The sequence below is a fragment of the Bombina bombina genome, chromosome 3, assembly GCF_027579735.1.
Source record: "Bombina bombina isolate aBomBom1 chromosome 3, aBomBom1.pri, whole genome shotgun sequence".
Lineage (NCBI taxonomy): Eukaryota > Metazoa > Chordata > Amphibia > Anura > Bombinatoridae > Bombina > Bombina bombina.
This window is the reverse complement of record NC_069501.1, coordinates 1,198,054,541-1,198,069,334: the sequence shown is the minus strand read 5'-3', so window position 1 is coordinate 1,198,069,334 and position 14,794 is coordinate 1,198,054,541. Positions and strand designations below refer to the sequence as shown.

Sequence of the window (14,794 nt, the reverse complement as noted above, 5' to 3'; positions counted from 1 at the left end):
CTTTAGGCTTGCTGGAAACAGCAGTTATACGATCGGGCTTATTGACACTCCCTGCTAGCACCTGATTGGCCGCGAATCTGCAGGGGGCGGCATTGCACAAGCAGTTTTGTTTCTCAAAACAGTTAACCAGAGCTCTGATGATGCAGTAATAATTCTAGTGGGCAGCAGTTTTCTGATCGTGTATGAGACATGGGCTGTGCTTGCACGCGGCCAGGGGACTGTCAATCATTCCAATGTGATCAGATCCTAAAGTGTTGAGGATAAGTTACGACTGCTGCTACATAACTAGCATTTCCGGCTCTAAGCAATAAAATGAGATACAAGCTTTTGCATTTTATAATACAGGCTGTAACATTTTATACTTTTATAAAAAGGAGCTGTATCCTGATTTTACTAAAGTAGCTGATTGTATATCTATACTCTGTGAGTATTTTCATTTTGGTTTCCATTTCTGGTTAGCAGACTACACTATTGTGAATTTTTCCATAATGTTGAAGAAAAAACTGTGCACCCTGTGGAATTCCGGGATACGGTGTTCCAGCAAGCTGAGAATCCCGGCTGTGGACCAGCGTCTCCTTTATAAAGCACAAATTTAAAAGAGCATATACTAAACAAGGCATATCCATATGTAGTCGCCACAGGCTGCAAAGAGTGCAGTATTTTTCACAGTCTCTTGGTTTGTTGTAAGGTTATTTAATGAGAATGACTGAATCTATCAATCTTCACTGAGCCCAAGAAGGGATATCGGGGCCGAATGATCAAGCACCAAATGGAAGGCTCGCCGGAAAAATAAGTTATCAAGCAGCGGTCTAAAGGTCGCTGCTCCATAACTTGTCCGCCTGCTTTGAGGCCGCGGGCAGAAATCAACCCAATCGAATATGATCTGGTTGATTGACACCCCTGCTAGCGGCCAATTGGGCGCGAATCTGCAGGGGGCGGCATTGCACCAGCATTTCACAAGAACTGTTGGTGCAATGATAAATGCAGACAGCGCATGCTGTCGGCATTTATCGATGTAAGGCGGACATGATACGCTACATCGTATCATGTCCACTCGCACATTAATAAATAGGCCCCATCCTGTCATTTGTGCTTCAGTACAGCAATAAACAAGCAGGTAAGAATTTGTTATGAAAAAAATGAAACTTCCCTTTAAAAGCAGAATAAAACAGATTCATTTTTTAATGAAGTATTATACAACCTTTATTTTAATTTTGTGGCTGCCAAGGATATTTGTAACACATGCTACATCGAATGATTGCAGCCAACGGATTAAAGTATTATTTTTATTATTATTTTTAATGAATGCATCAATATTAATGGGAAAGTGTAAAAAGTAAATGTCCTAATGTTGGAGATTTGATTACTACACTATTATTATTATAACTATGTATTAAACCACAACAAATGAGTTAAACTCATAGGTAAAGTTAGCTTCACAGCGCAATGCACTACTGGGAGCTAGCTGGATCCATCCTGTGAGCCAATAGCACAACATGTATATATTTATTACCCCCAATCGCGAGCTAGCTCCCAGTAGGGCATTACTGCTCCTGAGTGTATCTAAATATGATTTTCTATAAGGATACCAAGAGAACAAAGCGATTTGGAATCAAATGCTTTATTAAATCAAATTTGAATTGTATCTCCCTTTAAAGTATCTATAACAATCATTGTTCCTGTTTACATTTGATATGGGAATTTTCATCAATTCACTAACATGTGTTAAGTCGCATGGACATAATAAATTTGAATTATATTATTGCCTTCTATAATTTATTTAAAGTAATGTTTTTTTGTGTGCAAATTCTTTATAACTAGGCTGACCATATTGCCACTTTAAAAAGGGACACATAAAAAATACATATGTCAGGGCTATTTTCAGAGCTGTTTAAAGAAATGTTTTGTATAAGAACCCTAACATATGTATTTTTCATATGTGTTCCTTCTTAAAGCGGCAATATGGTCAGTCTATTTATAACAAATTTTTTAATATTGTACCAAAATTGTTTAAGGAGACAATTGGACCACATTTTTAACACATTAGTTTACTTTGATAAATTCATTAATACCTTCCTGGTGAATCTCCATTCTCGTCAAATATTATGACATCGTTAGCAACTCCAGTAAAATTTGCTTTCATGATGCAGTCTAGAAGCTTCTGACCGTCAATTGGTTTCATGGCGTCACAAAGACCGGCATAGCCAGGGCACAAACTCATTTGCATGTTATGAAGCCCATAAGCCATTGCGTATATCGCGTTAATGACAAATCCCATTTTGGAGTCTTGAACATACTGGGATCTTAGAGACAATCGACCTGGAAAGCAAAATAAAAAAGATGAGATAATACCCTCAGTACAGCTAAAACATTTTGTTTCATTTCTGATATCTTACATTTTCTTTTAAAGAGACATGAAAACCAGCAGGGACATAAGCTTAGGAGCATACTCGTGTCGGGATCACTATATGGCAGCAGTTTTGTAAAAATGTTATTCATTTGCAAGAGCACTAGATGGCAGCACTATTTCCTGGCATGTAGTGCTCCAGAAAACTAGGTAAGTATCTCTTCAACACAGAATATCATGAGAACAAAGTATTTGATAATAGAAGTAAATTGGAAACTTTAAAAAAAATATATGCTATGGGGCCTATTTATGAAGCAGCGGATGCTGCTTCCGACCACCTCCGCTTCAGTTCTGCCTGAAGTGGAAGTTAAGAAGCAGCGGTCATAAGACCTCTGAGGTGGCGGACAGCAATCAGACAGATCGAATACGATCGGGTTGATTGACACCCCCTGCTAGCGGTCGTTCACCAGAACTGCTGGTGCACTAGAACTGCTGGTGCAATGATAAATGCTCAAAAAAAATCCTCAAAAAAAAATAAAAAATATACATGACTAAGGGCCTATAGCAGGCCTGAAACGTTGTATTTCTGTCTAAGACCCTAGCTGATGAAAGAATAAAGGTCTTTTAAACTACTGGTGGCTGGAACAAATTATTTTATTGTTTGCAATGATAAATGCTGACAGCGTATGCTGTCGGCATTTATCGATGTGCCGTGGACATGATATGCTACATCGTATCATGTCAGCTCGCACTATAATAAATTGACCCCTATGTCTGAATCACAAAATAATTTTTGGGGGTTTTACATCCCTTTAAGTATTTGACAGCAATCTATGGGCTAGATTACAAATGGCGCGGTAAAACAGGTTTTTGTGGTAGAGTAAACTTCTCTTCAGTTAAGCTTTTTGCGCTCGTCAGGTTGCATTCATATTACAAGTTTTATAAAAACTTTTTTTTTGCAAGTGTTAGCCCGCAAAGCGCAAACAAAATGAGTTTTCATGTGTGCGTGCATGTATTCCCCCATAGAAATCAATGGAGACAAAAAAACTGGAAAAAAAAACTAACACCCTTTGCATTCCCCATAGAAGTCAATGGAGAAAAGAAAATAGTTGGAAAAAAAACGCCCATCGCGCAAACAACATAGCATATTCGGAATATACAGAAATGGAAGGTGAATAGTTATTAGCTATAGTATAATCCTGCACAAATGTGGAGGGGTGTAGTTAACTAGAAAGTTTTACTTAGATAACTAAGTAAACAAAAGCTTGACAAAAGAAAGTTGCGTACACCTTTGGATTTTAAAGAGTATAGCTAAATTATATTAGCACTAAAAGTAAAACATAGCTTTTATTTGAACTTATTAAAATAAAATGAGGTGATAGTCATTACAATTCATACACACAATTGCCATTCCAACCATATAAAAAACACATTATCTAATGGTGTTTATCTCCATGTTTTAAATTGCTTGTCTAACAACCTATAACCTCATACTTAGCAGTTTGTAGTTTACAGATAGATAAAAGTAAATTCAGCTTGCGGATTGAAGGAGCTTAGTCATAAGCATAGATTCATTTGAATCACCTATGTGACTGATTTAACTCACAGAATCTCAGTATACTTATACCAGATTATTCTAACTAGGCTGAGACAATGGGGCCGATTTAACAAGGGTCGAATGGCCCTGAATGTAACTGTTTCGGCCCGAGCCTTCAGGCTCACCGGAAACAGGAGTAAAGAAGCAGCGGTCTTAAGACCGCTGTTCCTTAACTCGTACGACTCCTCTGAGGTTGCAGACATCAGTCAGCCCAATCGCATATGATTGGGTTGATTGACACCCCCTGCTAGTGGCTATTTGTCTGCAAATCTGCAGGGGGCGGCATTGCACAAGCAGTTTACCAGAACATACACACACTTACAAACATACGCATGCAAGCACATAAACATACACGTATACACACACACTCATACACACACACATACATACATACACACATGCACACACAATTACACACACACATACAGATACATACACACACGTACACACACATACACACACACACATGCATGCACATACATACACACAAACATACAAATATACACACACACATACACATACAAAAATATACACACATACACACATACACACACATGTACACACATACAAATTCACACACACACACACATGCACGCACGTACACACTCATACACACACACATGCATACACACACACAGGGGTCAAGTCGAGCGGGAACGCATGGGAACTGAGTTCCTGCACTATGTTCGCAGGGGGAACTAAGTTCCCTCTGGACAGAGAACAGAAACACTTCAGTAAACACTGCTGCTGCTGGTAGGAGGAGCTGGAGCACAGTGTGGTTAGAGGGATAGTGAGATCCTCTAGTAATGGGCAGTAACACTTCCTACAATACACTAAATGTAAGCCTGTCAGCAGTCCTGCTGTGTGATCACCCCACACTGTGTGAAATACATGGTGCTTACATTTCTGTGTGGCTTGCTCTGGGGTTATTTAGCGCCACTCAGCAGAAATAGAACTATTACACCTTAAGTGGGTGTGACAAAGGAGGATTCTCAGGCCCAAAGGCAATCTTTCAACCCTTCATTGGATTTCATTTGCTTTCATTAACCAAAGTGTATATAGATTATATACATATAAAGTGTGCGTGTATGTATATATATATATATATATATATATAAAACACTAATAATTGTGAGGGGGGTGGAAGTCTTGGTGAGCTTCCACACTTTTTTGTAGGACTCGACCCCTGCACACACACACACGCACGCACATACACACAGACACATACCCACAGATACCCATAAAAAAACCCACACACACATACACACACATATATATATATATATATATATATATATATATATATATATATATATACTGTACATACCAGAAGAGAGATAACAGCACTCCTGAGATAGAACAAAAGCTAGAATAACTTCCATGCCTGTTCATTTTTATTGCAACTCAGGGTGTGCGTTCTTTTAGCACACTATGCCCTTTCACAGAGAAAAAATATCCTGTAGCATATCAGTCTGATCCTGCCCAATGACAATCCAGCGCCAAAATACCAAGCAATTCTTCTCTACACAAGAGAAACAACAACCCCAGACCATCGTTTCGGCCTTCTGTGGGTCTCGTCAGTGAGGTGCAGTTGTATCGCTCTAAGGGCATGTGTGACCACGTCTGGTTTCCCCATTACTCTTAGGGAGAACCAAGAGTAATTTGCATAAATATCAGAAGAGAGAAAACAGCACTCCTGAGATAGAACAAAAGCTAGAATAACTTCCATGCCTGTTCATTTCTATTGCAACTCAGGGAGCTACAGAAAAAATATCCTGTAGCATATCAGTCTGATCCTGCCCAATGACAGTCCAGCGCCGAAATACCAGGCAATTCTTCTCTGAACAATATCTCTTTTGAGATATATATATATAGGAATCACATATTTTTAAATAAATCCTACATTTTTTAAATTTCACATCTTTAAATATTTTTTTTGCATCTTTGAAACTCTTTTGAAATGTTCCTCTTATGCTTTTAAAATGAAGCTCAGAACGGCAATTACAATATCTTTTTTGAGATATATATATATATGAACAGACAAATCTGAATCTCACAGACAATAAACTGCGCACACTAAATAAATATGGAATTTACAGATGCACAGACAAGGAATCTTAAAAAAACACACAATGATTATGCATATGAAATAATAAAGTCTTATCTGTAGGGAAAGATGAATTTAATATCCAATAATGTCCTTTCTTCAATCAGATGGTTCCAATCCGGGATGTGGAGAAACGGCAGCTTATAATGTGTCTTCCAATACCACAGTAGGACACTCAAGGACATAAACCACATATTTAGAGTGGCAATTCATAAGAGTTTTAATTTTTTTCTTGAAACCATTTACATTAGAGACTATGGGCGCAATCCGATATACGGCGTAGTTTGCGGCGCAAGCGAGAGAACCCCGCCGCCCGTAGTTTCAGCTCGCAACTCGAGCTATCCTATAAACTCCGCCGGCAGTTGCTAAAGTGCCGTAAGTCGGATAAACCAGCGATGTCCAGAAATCTGCGTAAGTACAAATTTCTGGAGTCACCAGTTACTTACGGCACTTTAGAAACTGCCGGCGTCTACAAAACCTGACTAAAGTCTAAATCTCCCGTACTGTCTAACACGCCTCCCCCAAGTAAGCCCGACACGTCTAACCCTCTATCCGCTATCCCCCCTCACTATCCTAACAATAAAAAATGTATTAACCCCTAAACCGCCGCTCCAGGACCCCACCGCCACCTAATAAAGTTATTAACCCCTAAACCGCCGCTCCCGGACCCCGCCGCCAGCTATATTAAATCTATAACCCCCTAAAGTGAGCCCTAACACCGCCGCCATCTATGTTACCTACCCCCTAATGTGAGCTCCTACCCCGCCGCCAGCTATATTAAACTATATTAACCAGTATCTAATCCCCCTACCCCGCCGCCAGCTATAGTATCTATATTAACCCCTAATCTAATCCCCCTAAAATAATTATCTCTATTACCAGCCCTTAAAAGGGCCTTTTGCGGGGCTTTGCCCCAAAGTAAACAGCTCTTTTGCCCTATAACCTGCCCTCCCTACACCGCCGCCACCTATATTAATAGTTTTAACCCCTAATGTAAGCCCCTTACACCGCCGCCATCTATATTAAAATTTTTAACCCCTAATTTAATCTACCTGAGGTACCTTTAAATGACGTCATCCAAGATGGCGTCCGTCGAATTCCGATTGGCTGATAGGATTCTATCAGCCAATCGGAATTAAGGTAGGAAAAATCTGATTGGCTGATTGAATCAGCCAATCAGATTGAGCTCGCATTCTATTGGCTGATCGGAACAGCCAATAGAATGCGAGCTCAATCTGATTGGCTGATTGGTTCAGCCAATCGGATTGAACTTGAATCTGATTGGCTGATTCAATCAGCCAATCAGATTTTTCCTACCTTAATTCCGATTGGCTGATAGAATCCTATCAGCCAATAGGAATTCGACGGACGCCATCTTGGATGACGTCATTTAAAGGTACCTCATTCGTCGGTCAGTCGCCGGCCGGGATGGATGCTCCGCGTCGGAGGAGCGAAGAAAGAAGATTGAAGATGCCGCTTGATGGAAGATGCCGCCGGATGGAAGAAGACTTTGCTGCCGCTTGGATAAAGACATCGCCGGGATGAAGACATTGCCCGGATCGGATGAGGAGTTCGGCCCGGTTAGGTGAAGACAAGGTAGGGAGATCTTCAGGGGGGTAGTGTTAGGTTTTTTTAAGGGGGGTTTGGGTGGGTTTAGAATAGGGGTATGTGGGTGGTGGGTTGTAATGTTGGGGGGGGGTGTTGTGTTCTTTTTTTTTACAGGCAAAAGAGCTGTTAACTTGGGGTAAATATTTTTTTATTTTGGGGGGCTTTATTATTTTATTAGGGGCTTAGAATAGGTGTAATTAGCTTAAAATTGCTGTAATCTTTTTTTTTTTTGTAATTTAGTGTTGTTTTTTTGTAATTTAGTTTAGTTTATTTAATTGTATTTTTAGATAGATATTTGTAGTTTATTTAATTTATTGATAGTGTAGGTGTATTTGTAACTTAGGTTAGGATTTATTTTACAGGTAATTGGGTAATTATTTTAACTAGGTAGCTATTAAATAGTTAATAACTATTTAATAGCTATTATACCTAGTTAAAATAATTAAAAATTTACCTGTAAAATAAATATAAACCCTAACATAGCTACAATGTAATTATTAATTATATTGTAGCTATCTTAGGGTTTATTTTATAGGTAAGTATTTAGATTTAAATAGGAATATTTTAGTTTATAATATGAATTAGATTTATTTAATAAGAATTTAGTTAGAGGTGTTAGGGTTAGATAGAGTTAATATAGTTAATATAAATACTATAGTAACTATATATAATTAGGGTTAATATAGTTAATATATATAATGTAATAACTATATTAACTATAATATACTTAGGGTTAATATAGATAATATAGCTGGCGGCGGGGTAGGTAGATTAAATTAGGGGTTAATAATTTTAATATAGATGGCGGCGGTGTAAGGGGCTTACATTAGGGGTTAATACTATTAATATAGGTGGCGGCGGTGTAGGGAGGGCAGGTTATAGGGCAAAAGAGCTGTTTACTTTGGGGCAAAGCCCCGCAAAAGGCACTTTTAAGGGCTGGTAATAGAGCTTATTACTTTAGGGATATTAGATTAGGGGTTAATAATATTAATATAGCTGGCGGCGGTATAGGGGGATTAGATTAGGGGTTAATAATTTTTATATAGGTGACGGCGGTGTAAGGGGTCAGATTAGGGGATAGATAAGGTAGATGGCGGCGGTGTAAGGGGTTCACATTAGGGGATAGATAAGGTAGATGGCGGCGGTGTAAGGGGTCAGATTAGGGGATAGATAAGGTAGATGGCGGCGGTGTAAGGGGTTCACATTATGGGATAGATAAGGTAGATGGCGGCGGTTTTAGGGGCTCACAGTAGGGGGTTAGTTTATGTAGATGGCGGCGGGGTCCGGGAGCGGCGGTTTAGGGGTTAAATACTTTATTAGGGATTGCGGCGGGGATCGCGGTTGACAGGTAGATAGACATTGCGCATTCGTTAGGTGTTAGGTTTTATTTTGCAGGTAGTTTAGGTAGTTACGGGGCTCCAATAGTCAGCGTAAGGCTTCTTACGGCTGCTTTTTGTGGCGAGGTGAAAATGGAGTAAGATTTCTCAATTTTCGCCACGTAAGGCAGAAATATACGGGCGTAACTTCTAGGTTACGCTGTATATAGGATACCAAACCAGCGCAAATTTCAGCGTCGCCGGCATTTGCGGGCGACGCTGCATATCGGATCGGGCCCTATATTTTTATTATCTATTGAGATTAGGGGACAATTACTTTCAGCTTCTATTTTTAAAGTTAGAAATTTCACTCCACATATAGAAACATTTTTAAGATAAATGTTTACTTTAAATAGGGAAAACAGGATACATTCTAAAGAAAGAACAAATTCTGTGTGAATTTTATTGAGAGACACTATTTTAATTACGGTATTCTTTCTCTTTTTTTCTCCCTTCTTTTTCCCTTTATTTTTGCCTATTGTTCTTGGAACACGCCAGTATGTCTCTTTGAAATAACGAAACCAGAGCACAGTTATAAGATATAATATATACAAAATGTTCCCGGTTTTAGATCACACTTATTCATAAACAGCAAAGGGGTGCTTCATGTCTGTAATTTTAATTATCATGTTATGCGTTTTTAGGATTTTTATTTATTCTATTTAATTGTTGCAATATGTGTATATACGTTCTTAATCTCAGGCTATTTCATTGAACCAGTTCTAATTCGTAGCGAAAGGTGATTGGTGTGACTCGCCGATACAAAGTTTATATCTTATGTTTAAAAGCTGTCTACAGGCTAGGTGGGCCATTACGAAGCCTCTGACGAAGCAGATACGACCGTGAAACGTGTTAGGCCACGCCCACCTTTCGCTACGACTGCTAGACGCTGTTAGTGTGTCTGTCTAGAAGTTACACAGTAACTGTTTATTTTTTATTTGTGTAGCCACATTTGGCTTTTTATTTGCTCCTATTACTGGGGAATTTTCTAACAGTAAAGTGGACTCTATTGCGGCCAAGTTGAACTGTTTTACCCCACCTGGAAGTTTTACCACGGACCGTTGGCTCTACACAGCGGATGTCTGTATATTCAACTGTGGTGCTACATACCTGTATCTTACCTCATATTGATTGAGGTTTCATATTGTGAGTATGCACCCTGAAGGGGGATTGCTTGTTTGTATTAAAACTTTATTTTTATTTAACATATTACGCTATGAGGAGTCTCTTTGTGCGCTTATTTCTATAGATCATTACAACATATATATATATATAGGAATCACATATTTTTAAATAAATCCTACATTTTTAAAATTTCACGTCTTTAAATGTTTTTTTTGCATCTTTGAAACTCTTTTGAAATGTTACTCTTATGCTTTTAAAATGAAGCTCAGAACGGCAATTACAATGACAGCTTATGGTTAGTGCATTTATATAAAAAGAGATATAGCAGACTTGTATCTCTTCACAGATTAGAGAGTCAGGAGGTAAACATATTGCAACAGCAGTACAGAAAATTGATGAAGCGTTAAGAAATATTCAAGAATAAAAATGCACAGTATGCAAGAGTATATTGTGTGTTTCTATATAAAACAAAGCATTACTACATTGTTTTTAGGGACCACTCATCTCACTCAGATTTAACATTCATCAATCGTAACACAAATAAAATCAGCTAATTTTTCTTGATAAATCTCTTTGTTAGATTTCTGAAGATCCAAGGCCTGGCTAGTACTTTCTCATACATGTAAGGCCTTACCCCCACAGAGCTCCCCACCTCAACTGACCCCTGACCTAAGACTCACCACCATTGTAGGGCATTGCCCTAAGTTAAACAGCTCTTTTACCTCTAAAAAATACTAAATCCCCCGTAACAGTTAAAAAAAAAACACCCACCAAACCCCCCCCCCAAAAAAAAAAACTAACACTAAAAAAATCTAAACTACCCATTGCCCCTAAAAAGGCATATGGGCATTTCCCTTAAAAGGGCATTTAGCTCTTTACTGCCCTTAAAAGGGCCATCAGCTCTTTTTCAAGCCCCAAAAAACCCTAATAAAAAAAAACACCCCAAAAATGAAAATAAAAAAGTCTAAACCTAAGCCCCAAATAGGTACTCACTGTTCCTGAAGTCCGGCGGAGAAGATTCCATACGGATCCATCATCTTCTATCTTCATCCAGAGTGAAGGTGGCGCGGAGCGGAGGTGCGGAGCTGTGTTCCCGATGCCTGGATCATCAGCAGGGGTCCTCAACGGCGGCGGTCCTAGGCAGCGGTTATCAGTGGCGGTTGAGGCGTTACTTCATCCGATGTCCGTCATAGACTGAAGATTGAATGTAAGGTACTGCAATCAATTTAGGGTACCTTGCATTCCTATTGGCTGAAATTTTGAAATCACTATATATTAGAGCTACTGAAATCCTATTGACTGTTCAAATCAATAAATATGGGGTACCTTGCATTCAATCTTCAGTGTACGGCAGATGATCACATGAAGAGGAGCCTCCACGCTGCCGAGGAGCGCCCGCGCTGAGGAGAGCCGCCGCCGAAGATCGCCACATTGGGGAAGACCGCTCCGCACCTCCGCTCTGCGCCACCTTCGCTATTGATGACGATAGAAGATGATGGACCGGCCTGGAAGAAGACCTTCTCCGCCGAACTTCAGGAACCGTGAGCACCTATTTGGGGCTTAGTGTTAGGATTTTTTTTATTTTTTTTATTTTTAAGATTAGGGAATTGGGCGCTGTAAAAGAGCTGAATGCTCTTTTAAGGGCAATGCCCATACAAATGCCCCTTTAGGGGCAATGGGTAGTTTAGGTTTTTTTAGTGTTAGGTTTTTTTATTTTGGGGGGTTTGGTGGGTGGGGGGTTTTACTGTTATGGGGGACTTGGTTTATTTTGGTTTATTTTGGTTTTATTTTTTGTAAAAGAGCTGATTTCTTTAGGGCAATGCCCTACAAAAAGCCCTTTTAAGGGCTATTGGTAGTTTATTCTTAGATTATTTGGGGGGCTTTTTATTTTCATAGGGATTAGGTTTAATTGTTTTATATTTTGGATAATATGGTTTATTATTTTGTGTAATGTTAGACTTTTTTATTTTGTGTAATATTAGACTATTTTATTTTCTGTAATTTTAGATTAGTTAAAACTTAGTTTTCTTTATTTTTAAAGTAATGTTAGGTTTTTTATTTTAATTGTAATTTAGGATTATTTTAATTGATGTAATGATATTAATTTAGGGGGTGTTAGGTTAGGGGGCTTAGTGATTAGTTATTTGCGTTGTGGGATTTGGTGGTTCAGGGGGTTAATAGATTTATTATGTTAATTGCGATGTGGGTTAATGGCGGTTTAGGGGTTAATAAATGTATTAGGTAGTTTGCGATGTTGGGGTTGGCGGACTTATTGCAGGGTGGTTAGGGGGTTTTTTAATGCTTATTGCGGGCGTTTTTTTTGTTTGTTTTTTTTTAATGCTTATTGCGGCCGGTTATATTTTTTTTAATGCTTATTGTGGATGGTTAGTTTTTTTTTTAATGCTTATTGCGGGCGATTAGATTTTTTTTAATGCTTATTGCGGGCGGTTAGTTGTTTTTTTTTAATGCTTATTGCAGGTGGTTAGTTTTTTTTTTAATTCTTATTGCGGGTGGTTAGTTTTTTTTTAATGCCTATTGCAGGAGGTTAGTTGTTTTTTTTAAATACTATCGCCTAGATTTAGAGTTTGGCGTTAGCCGTCAAAACCAGCGTTAGAGGCTCCTAACGCTGGTTTTTACCGCCCGCTGGTATTTAGAGTCAGTCAGGAAAGGGTCTAACACTCACTTTCCAGCCGCGACTTTTCCATACCGCAGATCCCCCTACGCCATTTGCGTATCCTATCTTTTCAATGGGATCTTTCTAACGCCGGTATTTAGAGTCTTGGCTGAAGTGAGCGTTAGAAATCTAACAACAAAACTCCAGCCGCAGAAAAAAGTCAGGAGTTAAAAGCTTTCTGGGCTAACGCCGGTTCATAAACCTCTTAACTACTGTGCTCTAAAGTACACTAACACCCATAAACTACCTATGTACCCCTAAACCGAGGCCCACCCACATCGCCGCCACTCTATTAAAAATTTTTAACCCCTAATCTGCCGACCGCACACCGCCGCCACCTACGTTATCCCTATGTACCCCTAATCTGCTGCCCCTAACACCCGACCCCTATATTATATTTATTAACCCCTAATCTGCCGCCCCCAACGTCGCCGCCACCTACCTACAATTATTAACCCCTTATCTGCCGACCGGACCTCACCGCTACTATAATAAAGTTATTAACCCCTAATCCGCCTCACTAACCCTATAATAAATAGTATTAACCCCTAATCTGCCCTCCCTAACATCGCCGACACCTAACTTCAAGAATTAACCCCTAATCTGCCGACCGGACCTCACCGCTTCTCTAATAAATGTATTAACCCCTAAAGCTAAGTCTAACCTTAACACTAACACCCCCCTAAGTTAAATATAATTTAAATCTAATGAAATAAATTAACTCTTATTAAATAACTTATTCCTATTTAAAGCTAAATTCTTACCTGTAAAATAAACCCTAATATAGCTACAATATAAATAATAATTATATTGTAGCTATTTTAGGATTAATATTTATTTTACAGGCAACTTTGTATTTATTTTAACCAGATACAATAGCTATTAAATAGTTAATAACTATTTAATAGCTACCTAGTAAAAATAATTACAAAATTACCTGTAAAATAAATCCTAACCTAAGTTACAATTAAACCTAACACTACACTATCAATAAATTAATTAAATACAATACCTACAAATAAATACAATTAAATAAACTAACTAAAGTACAAAAAATAAAAAAGAACTAAGTTACAAAAAATAAAAAAATATTTACAAACATTAGAAAAATATTACAACAATTTTAAACTAATTACACCTACTCTAAGCCCCCTAATAAAATAACAAAGACCCCCAAAATAAAAAATTGCCCTACCCTATTCTAAATTAAAAAAGTTCAAAGCTCTTTTAGCTTACCAGCCCTTAAAAGGGCCTTTTGTGGGGCATGCCCCAAAGAAAACTGCTCTTTTGCCTGTAAAAGAAAAATACAACCCCCCCAACATTAAAACCCACCACCCACATACCCCTAATCTAACCCAAACCCCCCTTAAAAAAACCTAACACTACCCCCCTGAAGAAAATGGAATTCTTTAGCCGCCGCTTGGATCAAGACTTCAGCCGGAGGATGGACGTCACTCTTCAGCCCCCGCTTGGGCTTGGATGAACACTTTGGAGGCTCTTCTGGACCGATCGGGACCCGGTGTGGTGAAGACAAGGTAGGGAGATCTTCAGGGGCTTAGTGTTAGGTTTATTTAAGGGGGGTTTGGGTTAGATTAGGGGTATGTGGGTGGTGGGTTGTAATGTTGGGGGGGGCCCTTTTAAGGGCTGGTAAGGTAAAAGAGCTTTTCTATTTTAATTTTAGAATAGGGTAGGGCATTTTTTTTATTTTGGGGGGCTTTGTTATTTTATTAGGGGGCTTAGAGTAGGTGTAATTAGTTTAAAATTGTTGTAATATTTTTCTAATGTTTGTAAATATTTTTTTATTTTTTGTAACTTAGTTCTTTTTTATTTTTTGTACTTTAGTTAGTTTATTTAATTGTATTTATTTGTAGGTATTGTATTTCATTAATTTATTGATAGTGTAGTGTTAGGTTTAATTGTAGATAATTGTAGGTATTTTATTTCATTAATTTATTGATAG

The 14,794-nt window shown here is 38.5% G+C and overlaps 1 protein-coding gene across 4 annotated transcripts in view; it reads right to left on the bottom strand.

Annotated features, from left to right (window-relative positions):
• The window catches only part of GRM5 (glutamate metabotropic receptor 5), a 535,276-nt gene that overhangs the window by 110,474 nt on the left and 410,008 nt on the right, over window positions 1-14,794 (bottom strand). For all 4 annotated transcript variants that reach the window (XM_053705071.1, XM_053705069.1, XM_053705070.1 and 1 more), the window contains one exon: window positions 2,073-2,319. In XM_053705071.1, coding sequence (XP_053561046.1) covers window positions 2,073-2,319 — 247 coding nt within the window. The remainder of the gene's footprint in view (window positions 1-2,072; window positions 2,320-14,794) is intronic.